The sequence below is a fragment of the Mobula birostris genome, chromosome 10 (genome assembly GCF_030028105.1).
Source record: "Mobula birostris isolate sMobBir1 chromosome 10, sMobBir1.hap1, whole genome shotgun sequence".
NCBI classification, from domain to species: Eukaryota; Metazoa; Chordata; class Chondrichthyes; order Myliobatiformes; family Myliobatidae; genus Mobula; species Mobula birostris.
The window spans coordinates 16,245,980-16,269,215 of NC_092379.1; the positions used below are offsets into that span (position 1 = coordinate 16,245,980).

At 40.9% G+C, this 23,236-nt stretch overlaps 1 protein-coding gene across 5 annotated transcripts in view; it reads left to right on the forward strand.

Moving 5' to 3' along the window:
* LOC140203840 (ryanodine receptor 1-like) overlaps nt 1-23,236 on the forward strand; it is a 575,532-nt gene that overhangs the window by 471,066 nt on the left and 81,230 nt on the right. For 3 of the 5 annotated variants that reach the window (XM_072269965.1, XM_072269966.1, XM_072269968.1), the window contains 5 exons: nt 388-487; nt 1,234-1,313; nt 5,404-5,480; nt 8,884-8,957; nt 10,125-10,142. In XM_072269965.1, the coding sequence (XP_072126066.1) occupies nt 388-487; nt 1,234-1,313; nt 5,404-5,480; nt 8,884-8,957; nt 10,125-10,142 (349 nt within the window). The remainder of the gene's footprint in view (nt 1-387; nt 488-1,233; nt 1,314-5,403; nt 5,481-8,883; nt 8,958-10,124; nt 10,143-23,236) is intronic. The other 2 variants (XM_072269967.1, XM_072269969.1) reach the window with 1 other exon arrangement.

The following is a 23,236-nucleotide window of genomic DNA, read 5'->3' on the forward strand; positions in this document are numbered from 1 at the left end:
ACGACACCCAGGATGAACGTAAAGTGATTATGGGAACAAGGAGAGTTATTTTTTAAAGTTGAAGTTAACCTGTCAGAAATGGGCTGCTAACACTGGTTTCTGTCATCTGGAACCAGGTCAGGCTAGTTCACTGAAAAGACGAACGAGGTCTCTCTCACATATTGTAAAGTACAGTATAATTTCAATTATGAATGGCCCATTGTGTCCATGAGCATTAGTATGTGCTAATGAAGATACCAAACATGCAGCGACATATGTATCACATCTCATTTCTATTTCTGACGGCTTGCTCTATGGAAATTGGCTGCCATACTTTCTCTAATAAAGTTGTTACTCATTTGCAAAGTATTTCTCTGATGCTTTCTCTTTTTTCCTGTATCTTCTTAGGAAAAGGAGATGGAGAAACAAAGACTTCTATACCAGCAGTCCAGACTACATAGCCGTGGATCTGCTGAAATGGTTCTACAGATGATTAGTGCATGCAAGGGTATGAATTTTATAAAATAACTACTTCTCAGTTTCATCAATGATTACATTACATTAATTCTGTAATTACATTACGATGTATAGCCCGCAGACGCAGTAGAAATCTCATTACTTTCCCTATTTCTTTTAGACAGATAACAATTGTAGAATTCTGGACATTAACTTGAGCTAGATCTTGCTAGTCTAGTTTTAGGAGTTCCGTATATGGGTCTTTGGGATTTCAGGGAAGAAGCAGAGGAAATGGGAGTCAGAATCCCAGGGGCAGCAGTGATTGCAGAGTGATATTATTGTGCAGTCGGGGAGATTTCCTCAGATGAAGGTAACTCATTTTTTGCACATGTTAAGTGTACTTGGTTTTGGTGCACCTATTGATAGTGCTGGCCAGCTCAGGGAAGAGGTCTTGCAGAAGTACCCATGTTTTGATGTCTGCAGCAGGGGAATTTGAATTAACATTCTTGATTGCCTTTGTTTGCATAGAGTGGACATCCACTCAGCTGTATGCTTATACTTTCTTCCTACCATTTTGATACCAGGAGTGAACTCTACTTGGTATCTTCTTGCAAATTTAAATAATGCAACAGCATAATGGAATTCCAAAGTGTCATGGGGATTTAAACCTCTCATTTAACTCTACAGAAAACAATAAACTAAAACTTGGAGTATGGTGGGTCTGTTGTAGGGATGCAGGTTTACCATCTTTGTAAAGTTGCAGATAATTTGCCAAGACTTTTCTTTCCCATTTCACAGGTGAGCCTGGTACAATGGTTTCCTCAACTCTAAAGCTGGGTATTTCCATTCTGAATGGTGGTAATGCTGAAGTCCAACAGGTAAAAAGTTATACATTATTATTGCTGCCTTATACAATATTTTATGTATATTCATATCATGTCTATTATTATAAAACCCAAACAGTTATGTGAGGGTGATTTGTAACATAGTGTGGTGCGATACTATGGTGGAAGTGACTGGATTGTAATCAAGGCTGGGTTAAAAATTAAAAAAGGCTAGGATAAAACAATTCAGAGTTCAGTTTCCATTTTAGCCAGTGGGCTATTCAAGTTCAGCTAATCAGGTAAATCTAGAATGAATGTAAAACTCCATCTAATTTACAAATGTTAGGTATTCTGCTTAGGCAGGGAAATACATGTGATTTACACTCCATAGCTGTGTTTTTAGCTACCTCCTGTACCTAATAAACTGGCCGCTGAGTGTATGTTTGTGGTCTTTTGCTGCTGTAGCCCATCCACTTCAAGGTTCAATGTTGAGCATTCAGAGATGCTCTTCGGCACACCACTGTTGTGAAGCATGGTCATTTGAGTTACTGTCACCTTCTTGTCAGCTTGAACCAGTCTGACCATTCTCCTCTGACCTCTCTCATTAATAAGGTGTTCTCATCCAAAAAAACTGCTGTCCTCTGGATCTTGTTATGCATTTCTCACAATCCTCTGTAAAATCAAGAGACTATTTTGTGTGAAAACCCCAGGAGATCATCAGTTTCTGAAATACTCGACGCCCTGCCCGGCACCAACAGTCATTCTACGGTCAAAGTCACTTAGATCACATTTCTTCCCCATTCTAATATTTGGTCTGAACAACAACTGAACCTCCTGACCATGTCTGCATGCTTTTATGCATTAAGTTGCTGCCATATGATTGGCTGATTAGATATTTGCATTAACAATGACGTGTATAGGTGTACCTAATAAAGTGGCTACTGAGTGTATATGAACTTCAGTCAACTCTTTGACTAGGTCCCACACAGTACAAAATATTACTGCACTGGTTCAAAATGTTAGGTCGTGGGATCCAGGGCAAATCAGTAGACTAGGCTAAAATTGGCTTGGCAAGAGGAGACAGTGCATTCGAGTTAGGTTACGTATACCTAAGACTTTTGCACAATACCGTATTATGAACAGCAGAGGTCCAGCAGCAATTATTGTGAGACACCACTTATCACAGGCATCCAGTCACAGCAACAGCCCAGTGACAGGTTGGTGTTGGGACCCTTACTGTTCACAATACTGTGTATGTGAATGAATTAGAGGCATGGTTAGTAAGTTCGCAGGTGGAAGGCTGTTTTGCGGACTGACCATCCATGACCAGTGGTGTTCTCCACGGGTTGGTGTTCACCCTATTCCTACTTGTCATCAATAACAGTGATTTAGATCAGAATGTAAGAGCTACAGCTAGTAACTTTGCCGTTGACACTGAGTAGGTGGTCTCAATGACAGCGAAGATGGTTATGAGGATTTTCAGAGCAATCTTGTTCATCTGAGTAAGTGGGCCGATGAGTGGCAAATAGAGTTTAATTTTGGATAAGTGTGAGGTGTTGCATTTTGGAAAGACAAATGGGAGCAAGGGCTTTCACAATCAATGATAGGGCCCTAAGTAGTGTTGTAAAACAGAGGAGTACAAGTACATGGTCTTCTGTAAATGGTGTTGTGGTAGACAATGTGGTCACGAAGGCTTTTGGTATATGGGCCATCATAAGTATAGGAATTGCGATTTTGGTTGCAATTGAACAAGATGTTGGTGAGGCCTCACTTGGAATCCTGTGCTCAGTTTTGGTCACCCAGTAATAGGAAAGATGCCATTAAGCCTGAAAGCGCATAGAGGATATTTATGAGGACATTGTTGGGACTTGAGGGACTGAGCTATGGAGGGAAATTGAGCAGGTTGAGACGTTATTCATTGGAGTGTAGAAGACCGAGGGGTGACTTTATAAAGGTGTATAAAATCATAAGGGACTTTTTTCCTAGGATTGGGGAATCAAGAATTGCAGGGTATAGGTTTAAGGTGAGAGGGTGCAGATTTAAGAGGAACCTGAGGGGGAGATTTTGCACCCAGAGAGTGGTCTGTATATGGAATGAGCTGCCAAAGGAAGTGGTTGATGCAAGTAAATTAACAGCATTTAAAAGGTACTTGGACAGATATATGGATAGGATCTTGCTCAACATGAACCAGTTGTGCTGAAAGGCCTTTCTCCATTATGTGTGACACAATGAAATGGTCTAAAACATGGCAAATAGATTTTAATCCAGACTAATGTGAGCTCCTCCATTTAAGGGCACTAATGAGCCCAGGACATACATCATGAAAGGTAAGGTAATAGGAAGTACTGAAAAGACCTCAGAATATAAGTCCATAGATCTTAGAAAGTGGCAACTCAAGTGGATAACGTGGTTGGAAAGGCATACTGGTCTTCATTAGACAGGGCATTGAATACAGAAGTAGGGAGATTATGCTTCAGCTTCATAAAACCTTGGTCAGACTTCAGCTGGAGTACTGAGTGCAGTTCTGTTCTTCCAGGGTAGCAATGGAGGTGGCATGATTCAGAACTTTGCAGGTGACACCAAATTTGTGTTATAATGGACATTGAAGAAGATGATCTGCGATTACAGCACAATCTAGATCCACGAGGAAAGTGGTCCAAGGATTGTCAGAGGGAATTTAAGTGTTAAATATTAATAAGTTGAAGTATAGTATTTATGTCTATACCTCTCATGATCTTGTATACCTCTATCTGATCATCCCTCAATCTCCTACAGTTCAGGAAATAAAGTCCTAGTCTACGCAACCTGTCCTTATAACTCAGATCCCAAGTCCAGGCAACATCCTGGTAAATCTTCTTGGTACTCTTTCTAGTTTAATAACATCTTTCCTATGACAGGATGGCCAAAACTGTACACAATACTGCAAATGTGGCCTCACCAAAGCTATCTGTTATAACTGCATTATAACTTACCAATTCCTGTACTGAGTGGCCTTCCCAATGAAGGCCAGATGCCAAGTGCCTTCATCACCACTGTATCTGCCTGTGATGCCACTTCCAGGAAACTGTGCACTTGCATTTGTAGGTCCCTCTATTCCATAAGACTCCCCAGGCCCTTACCATTATTAGTCTTGTCCTGGTTTGACCTCTTTCAATGCAATACCTCATATTTATCTGAACTAAACCCCATTTGCCAAGCCTCAGCCCACATACCCAACTAATCAAGATCCCTCTGTAATTTTTCATCGCCTTCCACACTGTCTACAACACAACTGCGAACTTACTAGCCATGCCTTATATATTTACATCCAAATTGTTTATATAAATTACAAATGACAAAAGTCCCAGCACTGACCATGGCTCATCGCTAGGCCTCCAGTCTGAGAAACAACCCTCGACCATCAGCCTCTGCTTCCTACCATTCAACCAATAATGAATCCAATCCATTATCTCCTGCTCTGGATCCCATGCAATCTAACCTTCCAGACCAGTCTGCCTTGTCAAAGGCCACTCATTTCTCTGTTACCTTAGCTTCCAGTAGAAACTAAAGAGAAATATTTATTAAAAATCTTACACATTTGTTCTAGTTCCACATACAGTCTGATCTTTAAAGGGATCTATTCTCTTCCTCACCTTCCTTTTACTCTTAATATACTTATAGAATCTCTTGGGATTTTTGCCTCATGTTGCCTGCCAGATCCTTCTCAAATCTTCTTTTTGCCCATCTAACTTCCCTCTTAAGTGCATTCCTACACTTTGTGTAGCCATCACTGGTTCCTAAATACTTATGAGTAGTGTATGCCTCTCTTTTTTTTCTTAATCAGAGATTCAATATCATCAAGCAGGGTTCCCCAAACATGTAAGCCTTTCCCTTCACCCTACCAGGAACACGCTGGATCTCAACTTTTGACATCACTTCACTCCTTTCCCTGCAAACAATCTCTCCCAATCAAGTACTGCAAGATCCCACCTAATGGATCTAAAATTTATTTTACCCCATTTCAGGACCTTAACCTGTGAACCAGCCATCTCCTTCTCCATAATTATTTCAATTTGTGGGAAAGACTGAAAATTTAGAAGGTTGATCATGACAGTACCGAACAATTGTCTACTTGTTGTTAAAAGTGACTATGCTTTTTGTTTAGAAAATGTTGGACTACCTGAAAGAGAAAAAAGATATCGGTTTCTTCCAAAGTATGCAAGCTCTCATGCAAACCTGCAGGTGAGTGAGTTTATGCAGTTCATTTCTGTACTTTCGCATTTTTAATGCAGTGAGTTTTCAATTCTGGGTCCACTAAGCAAAAATGCTTTCACTGTCTGGCTCATCAATAATTTCCGCTAGTTCAGGCACAAATCATTTCCTGATTGACTGGTTGACATTTCTGCTGAAAATTCAAATGACAATACTTCTGCTGCGACACTTTCCCCTCACCTCTTTATGCCGGCTAATCTCCCCTCTGGCTTCCAGTCCAGACGAAAGATCTCAAACCGAAACATCATTTAGCCGTTTTCCTCCACAGGTGCTGCCTGACTCGTTGAGTTCCTCCCAGCATTTTGTTTTTTGCTCCAGATTCTAGTGTCTGCAGTCTCCTGTGTCCCTAACGTTTACCAGACTGATACCTGGAATGTTTAGGTTGTTTTATGATGAACCATTTCCCAATCCAGGCTTGTATCCACTGGAGTTTAGAAGAGAGAGAGAGAGAGAAGATACTTGATCAAATTGTAAACCCTGTGGAGAATTTTATGTATGAATTATGGGAGAGTCTAGAACTAGTCTTTAAAAGGTAGGCAGAATTCAATCGAATTATCATTGTCTACAGCAACCTTCTCAGACAGATCAGATCCTAACACTTCCAATAACTTGAAGAGTCATCAAGTCATGTACATTACAGGGCAGAAACAGGCCCTTCATCCCATCTAGTCCATACCGAACTATTACTCTGACTAGTCCCATCGACCTGCATCTGAAACATAGCCCTCCATACCCCTCCCCTCCATGTACCCATCCAAAATTAAAGATGGGATCCACACATAATAAGACTGAAGGCATTAGGGGCCTGCAATCAAAGAAGGAGGAAATGTTAATGCAAGTGCTGAGCTAGCACAAGTAAAGTTTGCGTGTAAGTTTTACTCCAGAGGAGGGTGAAGGCTTTGATGAGGCCATCTATAGAAAGTGACCATGTATGCCTAATGAAGCGTGGGGCTGCAGTAGTAGACCTGCCAGAATGCAACAAAGAGATAGCCAGCACAAATCTTTGCATAAAGCAAGGATTTATCCTGTCCAGCACTGAAGTGGTTGGCAACCGCATTGGTACATTTCAAAACCAACTAGAATGAAGCATCTGATGGCCTGTCTCTTAATTTCTGGCTGGCCTAAGTAAAAGACAGGCAACTAACTGATGATGTCGTGGAGACCAGGAATTGAACTCACAGCCTAATTTTACTGCCGTGATGATTATGATTTACTTTGTTTGAGGGTTCCTGTAGAGTACCATAGCAGTCCACAACCATATCCTAACAGCACTGCTGATCTGGTGGTCCAGGACACGAGAGGCTGTCTGATTTTTACTGTACCAACATCCACAATCCCGCAACTGCCACACTGTCCATACCCTTGCTGTTAATTGTAAATAATTCATCTTGGCCCGATTGCTGCTACAATGTCAAAACAATGCATTCCAAATCTGGAACGTTCATTGTCAGACTTGCCTGAAGTCAATCTCCAGGCCCCTCTGATGCCAGTCACCTTGCTGTAGTCAATGCATTCAGGTAGAATTCACGCAAAGCTGGGTGGCAGTGTGAAATGTGAGGAGGATGTTATGAGAATGCAGGGTGACTTGGGCAGGTTGGATAAGTGGGCAGATGCATGGCAGATGCAGTTTAATGTGGATAAATGTGAGGTTATCCACTTTGGTGGCAAGAACAGGAAGGCAGATTACTATCTGAATGGTGTCAAGTTAGGAAAAGGGGAAGCACAACGAGATCTAGGTGTCCTTGTTCATCAGTCACTGAAAGGAAGCATTCAGGTACAGCAGGCAGAGAAGAAAGCTAATGGCACATTGGCCTTCATAATAAGGGGAGTTGAGTATAGGAGCGAAGATGTCCTTCTGCAGTTGTACAGGGCCCTGGTGAGACCACACCTGGAGTATTGTGTACAGTTTTGGACTCCAGATTTGAGGAAGGACATTCTAGCTATTGAGGGAGTGCAGCATAGGTTCACGAGGTTAATTCCCGGGATGGCGGGACTGTCATATGTTGAAAGATTGGAGCGACTGGGCTTGTATACACTGGAATTTAGAAGGCTGAGAGGATCTGATTGAAACATATAAGATTATTAAGGGATTGGACACATTAGAGGCAGGAAACATATTCCCAATGCTGGGGGAGTCCAGAACCAGAGGCCACAGTTTAAGAATAAGGGGTAGGCCATTTAGAACGGAGTTGAGGAAAAACTTTTTCACCCAGAGAGTGGTGGATGTGTGGAATGCTCTACCCCAGAAGGCTGTGGAGGCCAAGTCTTGGGATGCTTTCAAGAAAGAGATGGATGGAGCTCTTAAAGATAGCGGAATCAAAGGTTATGGGGATAAGGCAGGAACTGGATACTGATTGTGGATGATCAGCCATGATCACAATGAATGGTGGTGCTGGCTCGAAGGGCTGAATGGCCTACTCCTGCACCTATTGTCTACTGTATACACTAGGATACATGATTTGGGGAAGTTTAACTTGCCAAGTTTTATTAACTTATTCATTTAGTTTCTAATATCTATTTTTTAGTTTGGAAAATTTTCTGAGTCTAAAATGATAGAAAATAAGAGATTTTGTTGCAGTAGGGTGTCACACTTTTTTTTTAAGTATAACCGTAAATTCCTGCAGATGCTGGAAATCCAGAGTAACACACACAAAATGCTGAAGGATTTTTCTGTCCTGATGAAGGGTTTCAGCCCAAAACATTGACTGTTTGTTCATTTCCATAGATGCTGCCTGACCTTCTGAGTTCCTCCAGCATTTTGTATGTGTTACTTTAGTAGGATCACACTGTTTTATTACGAAAGGTTATTTACTTGCTCTGTGTGTATTTTCCGTTTACTAGATTAAATAAAGATTACCTTCAAATATTACTTACTTACTGCTCATTACGCCACTGGCTTCTAGGGCAGCAATGAAAGTCCTGCTTCTCTGTCCGTGGCCCCTCAGATGTAGATGTTTCTGTAACATTCTGTAACAATTTTGTTTTACCAGTCAGGGTTGTTAGCCCTGAGTTGAACCCCCGAACCTGGAGGACTGGAGGACCACTCTACCCTTTGATCTGCTTGGCAAGGGTGACCCTCCCAAGAGTCAAAACATAAAGCCCTGACTCTAAACGACGTATCTCTCCAGGTCACTGAGGCACGCAAGCCTCCAAACCACAACAAAGTTGTGGTCCCCTTGGAGGAGCTTCAAATATTAATCAAAGATTATTCGTCTAACTGTTGTCTCCACTGTAGGAAAAACTGTAATGCCACAGAATTGGAGCAAGTCAAAGGCTAAGTTTCAGGCGTAACAAAACCTTAAGTAGCTTTTTGCCACCTTCAGGATGCACTTGCTGAATGAATTTTAATTCCGTGCCAATTATTTCTAAACAGTGTGCTGGATCTCAATGCTTTTGAAAGACAGAATAAGGCTGAAGGCCTAGGAATGGTCACAGAAGAGGGAACCAGTAAGTAATTCTTCATTATGGTGAGTTTTTTAATTATTGAATTGGAGAATTTCAACTTTGAAATTGTAATAAAATTAGGAGGAAGTAATTGATGAATAAGCCTTCTTCTTGATACTGCATAAAATCAGGAGCGGGTTTGATATCACTGGCACATGTTGTGAAATTTGTTATTTTGCAGCACCAGTACATTGCAATACATAATAAAAAACCTATAAATTACAGTAAGTACAGTATACACTATATAATTAAATCTTTGTCCTTCATAGTCTGGATGCATCCCTGTTTTTTACAGCAGAATCTATCACCTTGTAATGCCTGCAACAGTTGCACATCTCTACTTGCCAAATATATATATATATGTATATATCAAGTAGTGCAAAAACAGAGGAAAAAATAGAGAGATAGTGTTCATGGGTTCATTGTCCATTCAGAAATCTAATGGCAGAAGGACTAAGTTGTTCCTGAAACATTGAGTGTGTGGCTTCAGACTTCTGTATCTCCTCTTTAATGGGAACCAAAGAGAAGGGGACATATCCTGGGTGATGGGGGTCTTTAATGGTGGATGTTGCCTTTTCGAGGCACTTCCTTTTGGAGGTGTCCTCAGTGCTGGGGAGGATAGTGCCCAAGATGGAGCTGACTGAGCTTACAACTTACTGCAGCTTTTTCCAATCCTGTGCAGTGGCCCCTCCGCACCAGATGGTAATGCAGCCAGTCAGAATGCTTTCCAAGTACATCTTTAGAAATTTGCAAGTGTCTTTGATGACATAACAAGTTTCCTCAAAATCCTAGTCAAATAAACCCACTGTTGTGCCTTCTTTGAAATTGCATCAATATGTTGGACCCAGGATAGATCTTCAGAGATGTTGGCACCCTGGAACTTGAACCTGCTCACCCTTTCCACTGCTGATCCCTCAATGGGGACTGGAGTGCCGTAACGAAGGATTTGTTGTTCTAATATCCTAATATATTTTTCAAAGTTTATTTTGTTTATTTTGTTTTCAAAACTTGGTAGAAGAACAGTTAATTGTATAATGTGTTCGAGTTAATAATCTCTTCAGTTGATTTTTGTTCAATAATATTTACTGAATGATTGTGATTGTATTTCAGTTTCCTATTTTTAACTTATTTTTCATCCTTTTTTTCTTTTTCACTTTCTCTCGTCTACAGTCATCAAACGTGAAAGTGGTAAATAATTGTTTAGGTTTTATCTTTGGTTTTTTTCACGCAATTTCTGTGCAGGTCAAAACCAACAAAACAGCATCTGATCCCTGTTCTTCTGCAGTCTGGATGCTCTGAGATTTGAAAACCTTTTAACTCAATCTTTACTTCTGACCTGGTTGGTAAAAAAAAAGAGCATTTAAAAGGAAATATGTTAATCTAGACTTGCAACTGGTGCTCATGCCACAAAATTCTTGCAGCCGTCCCATTTATGGTTAGCTGAAGCTTGTTCTTACTCCACTCAAACACACAGTTTGTAGTGAACCTGTCAAAGCTTTCTCTCCTGTCAATATGGCACGCTAACTGAGAGAACAGTTAGGTTGCCTTGTTACACACATAAAAGTTGCTGGTGAACGCAGCAGGCCAGGCTGCATCTCTAGGAAGAGGTTCAGTCGGCGTTTCAGGCCGAGACCCTTCCTGGTTGTATTGTATAAATAACAAAGGAATTAAACAAGACTTATGTTGACAGAGACCATGATATATCTTTCCTTGGCATAAGATATAAATGGAATATTAAAGTAAAGAAGGTAATATTAAGGTATAAGTAATATTAATATAAAGAGTCTTGAGGAATCAAAATCAGGTTTAATATCCCCAACATCTGTTGTAAATTGTGTTGTCTTTGCCGTAGCAGTGCAAGGCAATGCATAATAATAGAAAAAAAAACTTTGAATTGCATTGTATATAAAATTGTTAAATTAAATACGTAATGCAAAATAGAATTTAAAAAGTAGCGAGATAGTGTTCATGAATTCTACGTCTATTCGGAAATCGGATCAGTGCAAGATGCCCACATCTTGTATTCCACGGCTCTTTAGTCCAGTCACGATAGGACAATGTAACCAGAAGATCAGATTTAACAATTCAAATTGAGGAGTGTTTCTGGACTGGACGGCTAACATGCATTGTGTTGGGAGCTCCCTCAATAACCACACAACTGCATTTTCTGTACCGCATCAAGGATTGGGGAATTCTGGCCTTTTGCACATTCTTAACAGAAGCATTGACTCTAGTTGTCCAGTTTAGGATTGGCTAGGATTAGTTTTATGGCCTTAGTAAACCACGTGATTTAAGCTAAATCTGAGTTTCAGATGCCATTTAATTATGCTGCCTACGTCTAATTAGGATTGCAAAGCTGTATTTGAAAGAGAGTTTAGCATTCCATTAGTTTGTGAAATTTTGAATTAAATACTTTTTATAAGAAATAACTTCTTTCTGAAACACTTTCCCAAAATTAATGAAGAGCTCTCACACATCAATTCCCTTAAAAGCCAAAGCAGGAATCTGTGGCAGAGAAAAACTAAATCAATTAATGTGGAATTCCAAAACTGACATAAACGAATCTAAAGAATCTAATTGATTTTAATATTTTTAAATCTTAATTTTATTATTTTGATCAGATAGTTGCTTTTTTGGTTAATTAAAATCTGCAATGCATGTTCAATAATATATTAAAAGTATGTGTGAGTGTGTGTGTGTCTGAGTTTGTGCTTGATACCTTTTATAATACTGAACATTCTCAGGATGCTGTGCATTTCCGGGTGAGAGTTCCTTGTGTGAGTCGAGCACATAACACCTGCAGAATGAGTGTATGCTTTAAAATTAATGACCGGATCTTTTTTAAAGCATTTGTGAGAAGGCAATGACTTTTAAATGATTTGATGAGTACTAAAAGTACAATAGTTAATTGTGTTTAACCCCCTATTGGTTAATCTATTTTTCAGAAGGCAAACAAAAGGGTTCTGGTATGTTGATAAGCATTGCCAGTAAAAGGATTGTTGCATTGTGTGCTTTTATTTCTAGAGCTCTCACTCATCTACTGATACATTCTTCCATAGAGTAGACATTACTCATATAATCACAATTAATACTGTCTCTAATTAATTCATCTCCATTCATTTTGAGTGGCTACTCTTGTTTCCTCATTTAATATTGTTGAGAAACGTTGGGCTAAATTTTCACTTCAGCTCATTCAGGCCAGGTGAAATAAGGTTTAGTACCAGCGGTTAGTCTAACTGTAGAATCAGTGCATCTGCAATGCTCTCTTGTAACAGTAAAAAAAGGATTTCACACAGATAACCCTGACCTGATTTTAAGTAAACTGGACTTGACCGAAGATACCTTCTAAAACTGCTTTTATATTGGAAGAAAATGGATTTGTATCATTAACACGACAGTCAACGAAATATTTAACTGGCACAGAAAAAAAAAAATCCCTATTAGAGGTGCTAGGTTCCTAAGCATGACTGGAAGGATTTTAAAAATTCTATCCGTATTTTTATCCATTTCATGTATTTTTAATCAATTGTAGAAAATGAGTTGGCCCTTTCCACAATCCTCTTTCGACATGACTGATCTATTTTCAAAATGGTATTGTTGTACAGGACTTAATCATCCATAGCACCAAGCAAGAGGATTAGCAAAAGGAATTTGTGGATGATCTCCATCTGCCAACAGTTTAGAGCACAGTTGCTGATAGAAGCAAAACATATACAGTATTCAACAAGCTGCCTGAGTAGCACTAATAGCCCAAGACAAATTAAACCTTTGTCCTTTATAGTCTGGAGGCATCCCTGTATTTTACAGCAGAATCTATCATCTTGTAATGCCTGCAACAATTGCACATCTCTGCTTGCCAAACAGGCCTGTACATGGAATGGGACTCAGCAAAGAAAGCGAAAGATTGAAACGAACACCTGTACATAATGAATGCGTGCAGTAAGGATTCCTGTAATGAACAGGGTTGGAATACTGCAAACCAATCGTTCCTCTAATAACTTAATCCTTGATAATTCCATGCATTTTGTTTCTCACTTGTTTCTTGTCTTGTTCCTCACATACCATCTCCAGGTATGATCTGTTTGGGACCAGAATGAAGCACTGAGCCTGACAAAATGCGCAAATAGCTATTTTATTTTGACATATCTTATAAATATTATCAATATGATTTGTCAGTGCAGTTTTCCTGGGTTTCACTGTTTCATAATTACTACTTTGTGTTTCCTTTTTGGAAAAAGTAGGTACAGTAAGTGGCTGCAGAGTGTCACAGAGGGGTGGAAAGGCTACAAGATCCCACAAAAAGAAACAGTACTTGTCCCCATGTTTATGAGGAACATCAGCAATTTAGACATTGAATTTAATGTGTCAGGTGGCTGAGAAAAAGTACAGCAGATGGCAAATGAGGAGGAATTTGACAGATGGAAATAAGGTTAGAATATCCGGATGTTAGATCACTTTGTCTGCCCGCAGATTCTCTACACAGATTTCAGGAGGAAATGACAGGCTACTCCTTCAACTTTTGCTTGTGATATTCAGTTGCTGAAGTCTCGTACTACTCTGTGCCTCACATGCTATATTTTAATTTTAGTAAACTTTATATTTAAAGTAAGTTCAGAAAGTTTTGTCTTCACTGAAACCACAGACAACTTCCAGTAAACTGACTATGACAGCTAACCAGCTTCTTCTGAGGAATAAAGATTTAAATACTATGAAGAAAAATAAATTAAAGGAATGCTGTGTGCATTCAAGTTCAGTTAATGAGAAGCACTTCAGAGATCCTTTCATCATTAGCACCTGTTCTCAAGTACGTATACCCAGAAGCACAATTTAGCCCAATTAAGTGATTTCATTAAGCATTCCTAGGCTGCATAATTAGAATCTCCACAATTATACAGTTGCCAATTTCAGTGCTGAACGGTCTAGAATGCTTTAAAAGTTATTCAATAAGTTAATCCCTCTCCTCCCTGGAGAGCCCTTGGCACTGAAATGGCTCACTGAACTTGTTCATGGAACTAGAAACTTACTTCCTTACTTGGGCCCTTAGCTCCTAAGTAGAGCATAGGCCATCGATGACCTTCCATCTCCATTGACCTCTGAAGTCGATGATATGGTTGGAGTTCGTCAACGTGTCTGTGATCCATGCATCCACTGTCCAAGGGATTAGCCTATACAGCTTCACTAGAGTCCTGTTGGCCAGCATTACCCATTTCCAACTTGTACACCAGGTTCCGGCCATTCCTCATTGCTTCTGAGAGTCCTTGCATTTATTAATAGTTCCCAACCCCCCCCCCCCCCACAATTTAACCCGTCACATTTTTCATGATTAAGTCATCTTAGTAACTGATTGATGTCATTCCACAGCCAAAGACTAGTGGGCCAACAGATTCAGGATCTGGTATAATATCACTGGCACAGTCATGAAATCTGTTGTTTTGCAGCTGCGGTACATTGCAAAACATAATAAAAATAGTAAATTTTAATAATAAATATATAAAATATTAAATAAGTAGTGCAAAAAGAGCAAAAAAAGAAAAAATAGTGAGGTAGTGTATAGAGGTTCAAAGTTCAAAGTAAATTTATTATCAAAGTACATTTATGCCACTATATACAGCCCTGAAGAGGAGTTAGAATGCACGGTAATTATGGGAAAGATTGAAGGGAAGAAAGCAAGAGGAAGACAAAGACAAATGATGATGGAGACAGCAGCCAGAGAATTGGAAATGAATACCAATGAATTGATCCACTTGACCCGAAACAGGAGTGTGTGGGCCATGGCAGTCAAAGCTGAAACTGGATACGGCACCTGATAATGATGATGATGATGATGTTACAGCCCTGAGGGTTTATTTTAGATAGAATCATAGGAAAGTACAGCATAGAAACAGGCCCTTTGATCCACCTAATCTATGCTGAGCCACTTAGACTGCCTACTCCCACTGACCTGCACTGTGATCATAGCCATCCATACCTCTACCTCTACGTTTTAAACTTAACAAATTTTCTAGGAAGCATACTCAATAAATCCAGTAACAGTAATAGAATCGATGAAAGACCGCACCCAGCAAGACGGGCAACCAGTATGCAAAAGACAACAAACTGTACAAATAAGAATAAATAAATAAATAAACAAGCAATAAATATCGAGAACATGAGATGAAGGGTCCTTGAAAGTGAGTCTATAGGTTGTGGGAACAGTTCAGTGACGGGGCAAGTGATGTTGAGTGTCCTTGCAGTTCATTATCCTTTCAGAAATTTGACTGCAATTAGGATAGCTACTTCACTTGTTGTCCCCTTGTTCAAAAAGGGCAGTAGTGATAAACACAGCAAACTACAGACCAGTGAGCCTTACAGTTGATGGAAGGAAAATTACTGGACAATGAATTGGTTCACTTTCAATGGTAGGGACTGATCAAACGGAATCTACGTGGTTTCTTGCTGGAGGAAATCTTCTCTCATAAATTTTGAGGTTTTTGAGGAATAAACTAAGAAAATTGATGAAGGAAGGGTAGCAGATGTAGTGTACTTGGACATTAACAAGGGTGTTTACAGTCCTGCGAGGAGGGGTTAGGGCACATGGGATTCAAGGTGTGCTGGAAAACTGGATCCAGAACTGGCTTGGTGATGGGAAGCAGGGTGCAGTGATCAAGGAGTCCTTTTCTGACTGGAAGTTTGTATATACTAGGTGTTCACAGGGATTGGTGCTGGGGCCATTGTTGTTTGTCTTATATATAAATGACTTGGATGAGAATGTCTGATCAGTAAGTTCTCTAATGACGCATAGTGGACTAACGAGGAAGGATAAGTAAAGATACAGAGGACATACACCACCTGGAAATTCTGGGCTCAGTAGTGACAATGGTATTTAATCTCTGAGGCCGACGTAAGAGCATCCTTCGGGAGGGTGAACCCACGGAAAACATCTAATTCAACTAGGCTTCAATTATACCAGTGCCTAAGAAGAATGTGGTAACCTACCTCAATGACTATCACCCAGTAGCACTTACATCCACTATGATAAAGTGTTTTGAGAGGTTAGTGATTAAACATACCTATTCATGACTGAGAAGCAACTTAAATCTGCTCCAATTTGCCTACTGGCTCATCATGTCCACAGCGGATGCCATTTCATTGGCTCCTCACTCAACCCTGGAACATCTGGACAGCAAAGGTGCATTCATCAGCCTGCTCTTTATCGACTACTGTTCAGCATTCAACACTATCATCCCCTCAAAACTAATCAATAAGTTTCAAGACCTTGGCATCTTTACCTCCTTGTGCAATTGGATCCTCAGTTTCCTCACTTGCAGACCCAGTCAGTTGGACTGGCAACAACATCTCCACAATCTCCATCAGGACAGGAGCACCACAAGGCTGTGTGCTTACTTCACCCACCCCCCCCCCCACCCTTCCCGTCCACCGCTCTACTCACTTTATACTTACGATGGTGAGGCTAAGCACAGCTCCAAGCCCCGAAGAGATTGTTCTTGCTACACCGTGGGTAACATGAATTTTTACTCCATGTCATCGAAAGTGTTGTGACTACCTCTCTCACCATTTGGTTTCCTCCTCCCTCTCCAAGTCCAGGTTGTAGTGAGTGGTCCACTCAGTGGAGAAGATCATCGGCTGTCAGATCTGTTCATCGCCAGAGCAAAGAAAAGAGCTGGGAAAAAAAGTCATTGCTAACTCCATCTTCCCCAGCACTCACTTAATTCACCAAATTGCCATCAGTCATCTCTGAAGCTTCTTTCTGTATCTGTCCTGTTTCTCAACAAACCCACTCAGGTGTAATACCCTAACATCCATTAAATGGTCTTTCCTGTTTCCCTTGATAACTATTGAGTGTGTTCATATTGTTCATATTTATTCACATTATGTTCACATTCAGTATGTTCACATTTATTTAAGTTTCATTATTGACATTTGCTCATGTGACCATCTGCTAATTGTTGATTGCTCAAGGCTGTTTGTACTATTGTAAACTTGGATTGCTATTGTGTTGTCTGTTATGGTATTGCTCTGTGTTTTATGCTTGGCACTGAACCACAGTAAGTTCTAGTGTGTTTCATATATTGGCAATAAAGTGATTTTGAACCTGATTTAAGTTTGCTGTTGACACCACTGTCGGCTGAATCAAAGGAGGTCATGAATCAGCATGTAGGAAAGAGACTGAAAATCTGGCTGAATGGTGCCGCAAGAACCTCTGTCTCAATATCAACACCAAGGAGCTGATTATTGACTTCAGGAGGAGGAAACCAGAGGTCCAAGAGCCAGTCCTCATCAGGGGATCAGAGTTGGAGAAGGTCAACAACTTCAAACTCCTCGGAGTTATCATTTCAGAGGACCTGTCCTGGGCCCAGTACGTGTGCAATTATGAAGAAAACAGAGCAGCATTTCTACTTCCTTAGAAGTTTGTGAAGATTCAGCATGACATCTAAAACTTTGACAAACTTCTAGAGATGTGTGGTGGAGAGTATATTGACTGGTTGCTTCACGGCCTGGCACAGAAACGCCAATGCCTTTGAGCAGAAAGTCCTAAGCAGTGGATAAGGCCAGGTTCATCATGAGTCAAGTCCTCTCCACCATTGAGCACATCTACATGGAGCGCTGTCGCAGGAAAGTACTATCCATCATCAAGGACCCTCACTACCCAGCCATGCTCTCTTCTCATTGCTGCCATCAGGAAGAAGGTACAGGAGCCTCAGGACTTACTCCACCAGGTTCAGAAACAATTATCACACCTCAACCATCAGGCTCCTGAACCAGAGGGGATAACTTCATTCAACTTCATCGCTCAATCACTGAACTGTTCCCACTACCTATGGACTTACTTTCAAAAGGACGCTTCATCTCACGTTCTCGATATTTATCACTAATTTATTTATTATTAGTATGTTTTTTTCTCTTTCGTGTTTGTGCAGTTTGTTGTCCTTTGCACACTGGTTGTTTGTCTGCCCTGTAGGATGCAGTTTTTCACAGAAAGGCAGGCTGTTCAGGAATGCTGATGTACTGAGGTCAGGCAGCATCTGCGGATGAGAACAAGATGTGAGTTAATATTTCGCATCAGAGGCACCTTGTATTAAAAGATTTATTTGGGTGTGGATGTTTAGATTTGAAAATTAAGAGCTCGGATCAGAATGGTGCAGTGTGCATACATTAGATTGATCAGTAAAATTAGGGTCTGCCAATCAGGAGAGACTGAGTCAGATGATTCCAAGTTCTCTCATTTTCAGAACAATGAGAGATGATCTCATTGATGGAAATGAGATTTTTTATATCTTGAGAGGCTGTTCGCCTTATCTAGGTCGTGGGGTCAGTTTGGAAATGAGGGATTAGTCATGCATGTTACCAGGTTCAGATATGGCCCATGTGCGGAGTGAGAGACACTGAAGCAGGTCGATAGTTCAGACTTTAATACGAACACTGTTAAAGGGAAAATAAAACAATAAACGCTAGGCCAAACTGGGCCGTTAACTAAAACTCTCTAAAGGAAAACGAAGCCTACACTGCGGCTGAAAAGAACATTTAAACATTAAACGAATACCGCTAGTCTTCAGAGTCAGTTGACTTGAAAGTCCAATATCTCAAAGAAGGCCAAATGCAAACAGCAGCAAAGCGCTGCTGTGCTCTGCCCACGTCTCGACGAGCACTACGACGACAAGTATGGAGTTAAATACCACAATTAAATAATAATTAGCAGACATGTGCAAACCCCCGAGCGCAATTGCCGTATCTACTGTGCTGCCGAATCCGTGGTTGTGACGGTGCAAGGCTGAGGTGAAGAAAAACTTCTTTAGGAATTTAATATCCTAGAGGGCTGTGCATTGTTGACAGGAAAATTGGGAGCATTGTTGATAATATGGAGGATAGTCTGATTTTGATCAGCTGAAAAATTGGGCAGAACATAGACAGATGAAAGATAACATAGGTATGAGATGATGTACTCAGTAGCCAGTTTATTGGGTCTACCTGTACACCTGTTTGTTACTACGAATATCTACTAAGGTAATCATGCAACAGCAACACAATGCATGAAAACATACAGTCAAGGTCAAGAGGTTCATCTGTTGTTCAGACCAAATATCAGTATGGGGAAGAAATGTGAGCTAAGTGACTTTGACCATGGAATATTGTTGGCGCCAGACAACAGTGGTGTGCAGAAAAGCACTTCTGAACACACAGCACATCGAGCCTTGAAGTGAATGGGCTAGAGCAGCAGAAGATCACCAACATACAACTCAGTGGCCTTTGACAAGGCATGGTAGGCTGCTGTGGGAAGTAGAGGATGATGGTTGAAGATGTTTTCGAACTAAAGGCCCTTAATGAGTGTTGTTCCCCAGGGCCCAGTGCTAGGCCCATTGCTATTTGTCATTAGGTTAATGATTGAATGAGAATGTACAAGGTATGGGTACTGATTGCAGGTGACACTAAAATAGATGGTATCATTGACAGTGAAGATGGTTATCAGGATTTACACAGGGATCTTGATCAGATGGGTAAGTGGGCCCAGGAATAGCAAACCTTGATTTAATTCAGATAAATGCAAGGTTTTGGATTTTGGGAAGGACTTTCACTGTGAGCAGTAGGACCCTGGGGATTGTTATCAGACTGAGAGAATTAGGATTACATCTACATGGTTACCTGAAAGTTGCATCATAGAGAGACAGGGTGGTAAAGAAGGCTTTTGTCGTCCTATCCTTCATCAGTCAGGGGACTGAGTGTAGAATTTAGTTTATTATGTTGCTGTAGTACAAGACGATGGTGAAGCGACATTCAGAATATTGTGTTCAGATCTGGGTCACCCTGCTATAGGAAAGATGCCAAATATTTCCTATAGCATATAGATAATTCAATGATGTCTATAGAGCAGATAATATTCTGGAAAGAGTGCAGAGGAAATTTACAAGGATGTTGCCAGAACTCAAGGGACTGAGCTATGAACAGAGGTTGAGCAGTTTGGGACATTTAGTTTGGAGCAATGGGTAATAAGTGGTGATCTTTTAGTGGTGTGTAAAATCATGAGCATAGATAAGGTCAATTCATGCTGTCTTTTTTCCAAGGTTTGCAGAATCAAGAACTAGAGGACTTAGGTCTACGATGAGTGGGAAGAGATTTAAGAACCTGAGGGACAACTTCTTCACCCAGAGTATGGGTGTATAAGTGTATGGTACGAGCTGCCAGGGCAAATAGCTGAAATAGGTACATTAACAATATTTAGAAAGTACTTGGACAGCTACACATGGATAGGAAGTGTTTTAGAGGGTTAAAGAGCAAACGCGACAAATAGGACTAGATTAAGTAGGAACCTTGGTCAGCAGGGACCAGTTGGGTCGAATGGCCTTTGTTTTGTATCCATGAACCTTGGAGTCATGGATACTCTGGCTAGAGCTAGAGAATAGTATGCCTTTCTGGTCACCACACTTCTAGGAAGGGCATATACTGGAGATAAAGAAGAGGAGATTCACCAGGATGCTGCCTGGGATAGAACATTTCATTCGTGAGAGCTTGTACAGGCTGGGTTTGTACAGACAGTTTGCTTCCCTTGAAGCAGAGGAGTCTGAGGAGGCCCTGATAGAACTATCCACAATTCTGAGGGCTGTAGATAAGATGGAGAGTGAGAAATTCTCAAGTTCAAGTTTATTGTCATCTGACTAAACGTAGATACAACCAAATGAAACAATGCTCCTCTGGACCATGGTGCACCCACAAAACATATATCACACACAGCACATAAAGCAAAATATTATATGATGTATGTTAATAAAAGATAATTCAAAATGCATATAGTAAAGTGCAGCGCAGGTGAACAGTAAACAGCTTGCGGTTCCAGTGACAGTTGGTGGTGACAGGGTGTTCATTAGTCTCACAGCATCAGGGAAGACGCTGTTACTCAGTCCAACAGTCCCATTCCTGATGCTTTTGTACCTCCTTCTGGATGGTAGCCAGTCAGGGATTGTGGGATGGGTGGTAGGGATCCTCAACAATGCTTTGGCCCTTCATCTGCAACGCTCCTGGTAAGTGTCACAAATAGGAGGGAGGGAGACCTCAGTGATCCTCTCGTAGTTTTTACCGTCTTCTGTAGGGTCTTGTGGTCCGATGCCTTACAGCTTCCTTACAGTGCACAATGACGCAGCTAGACTGGACACTCCTAATGGTGCTCCTGTAGAAGGTTGTTAGAATGGAGGCAAGGAGCCTTGTATGCCCCACCCTCCTCAGAAAGTGTAGCTGCTGCTGTGCCTTCTTGACTAGTGAGGAGATGTTGTGGGTCCAGGTTAGATAGTCCATTGTGTGCACACCAAAGAATATTGTGTTCTTCACTCTCTCCAAGGCAGAACCGTTGATGTGCAATGGAGAGTAATTTCTCTCCATAATTGAGACATCTAAACCATAGGTCGAAAGTAAAGCATAAGAGATTTAGAGGGCAACAGAGGAACATTATCTCCACTCAGAGGTGGTTGAAGACTGGAACGTACTGTCTGAGAAAGTGGTGGAGCCAGGTATTCTCACAATATTTACAAAGTATCTGGATGACCAATTAAATTGCCGAGGCAGAGAATTCCACAGACAATTGTTGGTAGGTGGTTGATGTTTAACAGGTACATGGACAGGACGGGTTTAGATGGACATGGGCCAAATGCAGACAACTGGAACCAGCTTAGATGGGCAGCTTGGTCAGCATTCATGGGATGGCCTGAAGGGCTGGTTTCCTTGCTGCATTATTCTGTGATTTTAGGCAGTGTTGGTATAGATGGGTACAGTAGTCAGCATTGATTGGTGGGCTGAGGAGTCTGTTTGTGTGCTGCGTCACTGCCTCAACTGTCAAGGAATCAGATGTTGTGGTGATCAGGGAGGTGAAAGGCCAGTGAGGATTTTATCAGAAATGGTACTGGCTCAAAAATTCACATGATCTTCGTACTTACATTATAAAAACGTATTTATTTGTGGAAATAATTGGGAAAATGTGAACTTGGGTGGTTGATAGTTGGGTTGGGTTGTTCTCTGATCTTGGCAATCCATTTGTAAATGTTTCATCACCAAACAAGCAGAAATCATCAGTGAGCTGTTAATTTTGGTGTGTCCTCTGAATGCTTGGCATTTATGTACTTAACAATCAGCTGATTGAGCCAATGCAGGCAAAATTCCAGACCACAACGTACGAAGTTCACCATGTAATCAATCAGTGACGAGATTTCCTCCCCACATCGCAACTGAGTTTCAGAAATGACGACCGATAAGCTGATGAAAAGTACAGTATATAATGGCTAAGCATTCGGAGGATACACCACGATCAACAGCCTATCGCATGATGACAAAACACTTGCAAGTGAATTGCCGAGATCAAAGAACTCAACCCAACCATATTCATATGGTTTAACAGTAAATGAAATATAAAAGCAGAATTCAGTTTTAATTTAACACATAAATTCAGTTTTAATTTTTTTAATTAAGAAATTGAACCCCAGATCTTCTGTCCCGTAGTTCTGAAATAACGGTTGAGGAGTGGACTACTGCATATTAATGACCAAAGTTCACAGTAAATTTATTATCAAAGTACATGTATGTCACAGTATACAACCCTGAGATTCATTTTCTGTGTCTGAGCTGCACCACACTGGAAGGTTTGGCTGGGCACGTCTGATGACCTTGTCTTTTAGGCATATTTTCCTTTACAGCATTGTCCAATCTATTAGAGAAACATTGCAGAACACGTCAGGGTCTGAGTGACTCCCGCTACCCTGACACTTATCCATAAACACCTTTCAACAAAAAGTGAGTGCTGCCACATCCCAATGTCATTTCTGTAACAAAGGTGATCCCACAGTGCTGCTTGGTGCAGAGTTCCAGGATTTGGTCTGAGGGATCATGAGGGACCAGCAATGTATTTCCAAATCAGACTGGTGACCAAGAAGGCGAGGAGCAGGCAATGGTATTCCCGTGGTCTTTCCTGGTGATAGAGTTATTGAGTTTATGAGATACATGGCTGAGTGATTATCAGTATAAATGCAGACAGTACACAATGTCACTGTAGACAGTCGAAAGTACAACAGCCACTGGGTACCAGTAATGGGGGGACAAGTGCTCAGGTAGATAGGGTGCCAATCACTTGGGCTGCCCAGTCCTGGGTGATTTTGTGGCTCTTGTCTCCTGCTGTAGTTACTCCCAGGCAGGCAGAGAGTAAGCCATCATGTTCCTAATTTGTGCCTTGTATCTGAGGATTCAGAAGATAAAAATGGGTCTTAGAAGTTCAAAGTAGGTAAAATTGTGCAGCCCTTGAGATCGGTCTA